General features: G+C 33.9%; 1 protein-coding gene across 13 annotated transcripts in view; it reads right to left on the reverse strand.

Annotated features, from left to right (window-relative positions):
* The window catches only part of LOC106882686 (vitamin D3 receptor), a 761,413-nt gene that overhangs the window by 20,138 nt on the left and 733,409 nt on the right, over positions 1-7,866 (reverse strand). For all 13 annotated transcript variants that reach the window (XM_052965751.1, XM_052965745.1, XM_052965755.1 and 10 more), the window contains 3 exons: positions 6,874-7,038; positions 3,151-3,268; positions 1,606-2,075 (listed from right to left, as the gene is read on the reverse strand). In XM_052965751.1, the coding sequence (XP_052821711.1) occupies positions 1,606-2,075; positions 3,151-3,268; positions 6,874-7,038 (753 nt within the window). The remainder of the gene's footprint in view (positions 1-1,605; positions 2,076-3,150; positions 3,269-6,873; positions 7,039-7,866) is intronic.

Consider the following 7,866-nt stretch of genomic DNA (forward strand, 5'->3'; position numbering starts at 1 on the left):
TCCAACAGGAATATTTCATATACATTTATAAAGAGAGGATGATGTATATCATTCTCTCTCTCTCACCCGTTCTTGCTCTCTCTCTCACACACACATACACACGACATATAACAGGGTGTGTCAACTTTTGAAGCCGCCTCTTTCAAGAGCTATATCTTTCTCCTAACTTTTTTTTTTTTTACCTTTTTAGATAAATAATGTCAGACCCAGCAAATCAAAAGGCATGCTGTGATGCAGAGACAGCTTTCTTCCTGCAAGTTGTCTGATCCTTCAATGTCAAAGTCTGAAAGGTGCTGGAAGCTGCTGAAGGGGATACAACATCAGCAGCTAAATGCAAAACGCATGTACATAACTTTGTACAAGAAGTCCAAGAAATAATTGATAAAATGCCCAGAAAGTCAATCAGAGCCACTGCAGAAAACCCTCAAGGTTTCAGAATGAACCATCAGAAGAACTGTGCATAAGGACATCCATTACAACTCATATGTGATGCGGAGGGGCCAGTTTATGTCACATGTGACGAGAGAGAATAGTTCGACCTGTGCAAAGTGCTTGCTAAACAAGTTAAAACACCAAGAGGCTGGAATACTTTGGTTTTTCTCCAATGAGAGAAACACTGATCAGGACCAAAAAGTAAACAGAAGGAACAACAGATGGTTATACAAAGACCTGAATGAGGTTCCAATGAAGCGGCTGTTGTTTAAATCTCAGTTTTGTCAATCAAAATAATCCATGGTACCTGAACATTCAGACATTATTCACGTAGAATAGTGAGAGGTAAGTCTTAGTTTGATTTTTTGCAACCCTAAAGATTCTGCTAGCGCATTCACAGCTAACAAAGCACAGGGCCAGACTTTAGATCGTGTAGGTGTATTTTTACCCACTCTGATGTTTACACATGGCCAGTTATATGTTGCCATGAATAGAGCAATGAACTCCAGTAAGTTGAAAATTATTGTCTAGAAAGAAGTTTTGTAATCATATTGATATTTTTGAAAGGAATATGATTCACAATTTAAATAAGAGTATATAAACAAGCGTAAAATAGTGTAAACAACTAAATTAAAAGTATATCTAAATAACATTTTTTCTTAATACTTTTTATATAGTGGTCAAAGGAAGGTTTGGCTTTCGTTAGGAGTGGTCCACATAACCATTCATGACACTGAGGCTGGGAGCTTATTTCAGTTCAGGAGTGAATCGTCATCACATGTTACTTAGTCACAAACACATGTCATATAGCTGCAACAGAATGCTGTATCACCAACAATAATGTGATTTCTCTAAGACATCATCCAGTAAGCTATCAAGTCCATTTACACATTTCTCAAGACATACTGCTGTTATGACTTACCGCCCTCGTCTTATGCCTCCATCATAGATGGGTAGATTTTCAAGTACTAACAAGAACTAACAGCAAACACAAAACTGCTGACAATAACAGCAATGATGATATTTATGATGATGATTATGACGATGTTGATGATTATAATGATACAAAGAGATTTAAATCTCTCAATCAAATAACAGAAAGCAAACAATCAGGCAAATATTAAAAAAAAAATCTTGATAAACCAAGTATAAATGAGAAAAAATTATATTTACTCTGAAAATGGATATACGATCTTCTTTGGGCAGCTTTTGAAAGTCTGGAATGTATTTCATGAAATTGATAAGTCTACATATGAACACATTACTAAGGACAAAAAATTCCTTAGTGTTTTTAGGTATTACAAAAGCCCCACTGGGGTAGTTTTCATTAAATGTGTTTTCATGTTCTTGGACGACCATGCGAATATATGTAATTGTTTGTGAAATTGACTCCGACACTTCTAAGGTATTCCAAAACAGGTGATGGCTGACTGGATATTTGTCTGCAGGATAGACCCAGGTTTTTAAGTTTGGGACGTCGAGCGCGGGCTCAGCGTCTTCATATAGTGGCTGCATATATTCAAATGAGCTGATACTGGATGCTGATGGAGATGGTGATGAGTTATTATTATTATTATTTAATGGGGTATTGTTTTGTTGTGATGAAGTAAGTCTTTGTCTCCGTTTTGCAAGCTGTTCTTCATCTGTAAAGAAAGAAAAAAATAATCGAAATATTTACTTTGACAAAGCAAGAGGACCAGTTTAATTTTAAAAAAAGAGTAGGGAAGTGAAACACAAACAAGTGAATCGACTCAAAATGGTCATGAAAATACTATGTCATCATGGAAGATTTACTAGACACTTGATGTGTGGTGAGTTTAATAAGGGGTTAGAATGTTATGCACACATTGTCACATATCTTTAATCAGAAATAGATTCTATATATAATAAAAGCGAGCCTGAAATAAATGGGAGACTCTTCAATGTGGCCAAATATTAAAGTAGTTTCTCAAGACTCAGAGGATGGGCTGAAGACAGCACTAGTATGGAACTGACAACAACGATAGAACTGTAGTACCTATTTCCAATTTAATGGACTCAGTTATTTTCCCCAAAGACAGAACATAGTATCAATAAAAAGATATGAACTGCTAATCTCTTAGATGGTTGTCAGATACTCCATTACTAGCATATATATTTTATGAGTCACTATGATTCCCCCTGAGGCAATTTACATTACCCCTAATGAAATTTGAACCAGATACATATATAAATGAATAAAAACAACAATTAAGCTATGACTAAAGGTTGATATATGCTTTTTCTGGCAGGATAATGCTTACTCGTTTTTTTTTTTAATTGAATTTACTCATGAGTTCAAAACAATTTTAATGTAGAAATGCAAGAAAAACTAACCAAATCTATGTTCTTTATTTATATATTTTTATATTACTGAAAATGCAACAGAGACATTGAATCCCAGTTATCATAGCAATTTCTATATACTTTGAGGAGTACACTTTCCCTGGAAGCCTATATGAGGATATGTACTTAGCACTGGAAGCTAGTGAAACAATTGGCAGAACTATAGCTTTTCATTAGAACCATTTGTTCATGAGTCGTTAACAACAAGTGAGAGGATACAAAAAGCCAAAAATAATCTTCAAATGGTCATTTTATCAACTCTAGAAACTCATTTTGACATGTCTCAAGAAAGGATGTATATATTCAAGAGTCAATCCCTCTAGAAAAGGGAAAATAACAGATAATGTTACTCACTTAATATCCAGTCCTTTTTCATACCAACAGCAAAACATTTCTTTAAACGGCAACTTGAGCAGAATTTTCGAGTATGTGGGTCTAATCTACAGTTACCATCAAATGTACAGTTAAACACCTGCAAAACAAAGTCATTCAACAATGGATTACAGTTATGGAGATAACAACTGGCAAAGAAAATACCAATTATAGTCCTATTGTTTCTTTACACTGAAGGACATGTAGTTTTACTCCGTATGCTGGCTATGGTGAAAAAGACTTAGTGATGACTATTATTTAGAAGACTAAGAATAAAGTATTTCCTCTGGCCAAGCTCTCATCAATTTTTTCAAGTATTGCATAAGAGAAATGCTATATCATTTATTTATTTTTATATTTACTTGTTTCAGTCATTTGACTGCAGCCATGCTAGAGCACCACCTTTAGTCACCCCCAGGACTTATTCTTTTTAAGCTTAGTATTGGTCTCCTTTGCTGAACTGCTAAGTTACAGGAACTTAAACACACCAACATTGATTGTCAAGCAATGGTGGAGAGACAAGCACAGGCACACACATATATATATATATATATATACGATGGGCTTCTTTCAGTTTCTATCTACCAAATTCCCTTACAAGGCTTTGGTCAGCCCGAGGCTATAGTAGAAGACACTTGCCCAAGGTGCCATGTAGTGGAACTAAACCTGGAACCATGGGATTGAGAAGCAAGCTTCTTACGACACAGCCATGCTGTGCCTAGAAAATTTGTCGAGGTAAAAATGGTGAATTTTCCATGACTAAGGGACAACTCTAGACATGCAAATGTAGGCCAAAGCCTACAACTGAGAAAGAGGACATTTGATCTTGGTATTCAGGATAAACTGAAATCTGTTTTTTTTTTCTTTTTTGGATTTGCCCAATATGGATGTTTCCCTTTTGGCACAGATGCATTTGCCCACACATGTTATTTCATTGTTTTCTTTTTTTCTCCTTGCCTGTTTCCCACACTCTATGTAAAACATTACAGTTTTGTAGCTTTGTAATATCCCCCATTCACTGCCATTGGGCAATGAAGAATTACTGTTGCTGTTGCTGTTGTTGGAAAGTTACTATAGATTAGATTTCTTGGATTTGCTTACGCAGAATTGCAAGAATAACATCTATTACTTCCCTTCAGGCACACTTTTAACTGTAGTTAGGTTTCTTAGGATAAAAGCAAACTTTTTTTACCTATCAAAATGTACAGAAGTTGTGAACATTCATCATAAGTAAATAAATAAGATGATAATAAGAATATACATGCTGTAAGAGCCCCAGGGAGTGATTTAAGAACTGGTGCTTATCTCCAGTTTCATAATGCAAAATTGAATAATTCTGCTTCAAAACAGACAACAACCAACTAAATACGTAACATTACTAGATGATTTCATGCCTGCTAATAGGAGACTAAGAAATATAGAATTACATGTTCTTATCAAATGCACAACAAAATGCCTACAGAGGATTTGAACTTAAAACGTCATGTCCACTTGGCCATTTCCCTGTGTAGATGATAAGGATTTCTGACTTTGGCAGAAATTCGGAAGTAATCTTTTATCTTTCATCTGTTTCAGTCATTAGACTGTGGCCATGCTGGAGTTGTATAATCCATAACATTTATCCTAGTACTTAGCTGTAATTACCTGATCAACCTCAGGATGGAAGGCATAGCAGACCCTGGCAGAATTTGAAATGAGAATATAAACTGATACAACCATATACTGAAAGGTACTTTTTCCAACACTCTAAAAATCCTGGCACACACATATACACATGCACAAATATATGTAAACCGCAACCATCACTTATAAGTGAATATGACTAAGTAGTATCTACTATTTTTTCACTAATTGTTTAAGGTGGGTGCCTATATTGTCACAACTGCTTGCTTTATAGTTTGCATACACTAAATATGCACTGGATGAAGGACTCAATATTAAATGCAGAGTTGAAATAATATTTGTTATTAATAATTTTTATTATCAATAGAGACTACTTCAAAGTTTCCCTGATGCTAGCTTCTCAAAACAGTGTTGCAAAAAGTACCATTATGGTCTTCTGGTGCAAAGTATGATTTATTAGGCCTGAAAGAATCATCTAATTTTAGTGCAGTAGCTAAGCCTTTAGCTTCCATATTCATATTGCTTAAAGAGTTGTGGCAGGATTTTTTGCAGTTGTTATCGTGGACATGCTGGGGCAGTGCATAGAAGAGTTTTTAGTTGAACAAATTGACCTCAGTAATTTTTTAAAGCCTGTTACTTATTCTATTGATCTCTTTTGATAAACCACTAAGTTACAAGGACAAAAACTGACACCTATTGCCAAGCAGTGGTGGGACACACACACACTTATTTTTGTGTGTGCGTGCGTGTGTATATATATATATATATATGCCATTTCTTTCTGTGTTCCTTTCAGTTGAAGAGCATAGCTCGAAATGTCAAAGACTTTCTCTATTCCCGAGCGTTAAACTAATACATCCATTTGTTGTTTACACCACCTGTCTTCATCTGTTGTTTTTTTCGTAAATTCTCCCATATATATATATATATATATATATATATCTCAATTCAAACAAACAAATAATTAAAAAACAGAGAAAAAAAAGAAAGAAAGAAATGTGAGGACGTACACAAGAAATATATTAATATATACATATGATGGGTTTTCAGCTTCCATCTGCCAAATCCATTTAGAAGGTTTTGGTTGATCTGGGGCTATAATAAAAGGCACTTGCCCAAGGTGCCCCATGTAGTGGGACGGAACTTGGAATCATGTAGTTGAGAAACAAACTTCTTACTACACAGCCATGCATGTGCTTAGAGATAGAATTTGAAAGATGTGTATTAAATGTGTTTATCTATCTCATAAGGTTTTGGTTTTGATAGTGGTTTACAAATTAATTGCTAATATTTTTTAACTGTATCAATCTTATGTGTAAGTTATTCTTGGAAATGGTTGGTGTAATTAATAAACTGAATGTTCTTTGTCATATGCAACAGGTTCATTTTTAAAATTTTGTGGTATGAGGTTCTGAGGTGGATATTTTAGATTTTTTTTCATCTAAACTGGTAGAGATACATTGTCCTGCACATTTTATTTATTCACTTTAGTCTTACATCATAGCACCAAGTAATTTGTCATCTGATATCTCTCTGTATATGGAATCATCTGATATATCTCTGTATATGGAATAAGAAAATCTATAAATTTGGGGTTAATAAACTCAGATATAGATTTTAAATCCTTTATACCTGGATAATGAGAATGCCAGTTCTACTTAGATGATAAAGAAAACATGATAATTGTTAAAGAGGAAGCATGTGTGTGTGTATGAGAGAGAGAGAGAGAGAGAGAGAAAAAGAATATAAGGGAAGATGAAATGAATACACACACACACACACATATATATATAGGATTTTCAGCTATAAGTATCTTATTTATTCAAAGACACACACTAACAGACTCATACTATCACAGACCCACACTAACATATTCACAATATGCACACATAAGTACACAAACCGGTGCATACATACAAACACATACAAAAGCATTTAATGCACATAATTGAAATATGGCCGCAAAGGTTCATGTTGAAAAAACAACAACAAAATACACAAATGTGAAACAAAAAAAGAAATGGATAGAAAGAACAAAAAATGAGTAAAATATAAAACAGGTTTCCATGTTCTTCAACTAACCTTTTTCTTCAGAGCATTCCGTCTGAAAAAAGCTTTACAAGACTCACAAGTGACAGCATCAAAATTATAGCCAAGGGCAACATCATTGCAAACACGACAAATCAACTTGGTGCCATCTTTTGGTTTTGGTCTTCGTTTTTGCTCTTTTATGTTTCCTTTTGTTTGCTGTAAATAAATAAATATATCTTCAGTTTGGCTGTGTTTTGATAAGTGATAGAATTTTCATGTATACTTTTCTTTATATGTAAATATATGTTATTTATCTACATATAAATTATAATATATATGCCACCATATATATATGTGTGTGTGTGTGTGTGTGTATATATATATATATATATATATGGGGGTGGGCATGTGTTTGTGACCATGGTAAAGGGATATTAAACAATGATGATGACAATATATAACTTAAATATATTCATAATTTATTCTATTAACTAATCTTTAGGTTCCTTGAACCCCAGTATTTTATTTTCTCTTTGTGTGTGTGTGTATGTATGTTTGGTTAGTCAGAATTCAAATTGGCAATCCCACCAAGAAAAATGATTTGCCAACATCCTGCAGGATGAAAAATATAACTTGTTACAAAAAAAAAAACCTCAGTCTAGTCAATAGCTATCATCAAACTATATATATCGTAAATATCAATTTAAATATACAACCAAAAGAGCTACTAAATCTCATGCTATTATGATACTTGATCAGGTATATTTATAAAATGTTATGTATCTTAAAGCAATCTGTTTATACGTTATATATAACACATAAACATTGCTTTAAGATACATGTTGTATTTTATAAATATGCCTGTTCAAGTATCATAATAGCATGAAACCATTGGTAGTTCTTTTGGTTGTACATTTAAATTGATATGTATACATATATATCATCATCATCATCGTTTAACCGTCCGCTTTCCATGCTAGCATGGGTTGGATGATTTGACTGAGGACTGGTGGACCAGGATGCGACACCAGGCTCCAATCTGAT

This window comes from Octopus bimaculoides, chromosome 2, assembly GCF_001194135.2.
Source record: "Octopus bimaculoides isolate UCB-OBI-ISO-001 chromosome 2, ASM119413v2, whole genome shotgun sequence".
In the NCBI taxonomy this organism is placed as follows: Eukaryota; Metazoa; Mollusca; class Cephalopoda; order Octopoda; family Octopodidae; genus Octopus; species Octopus bimaculoides.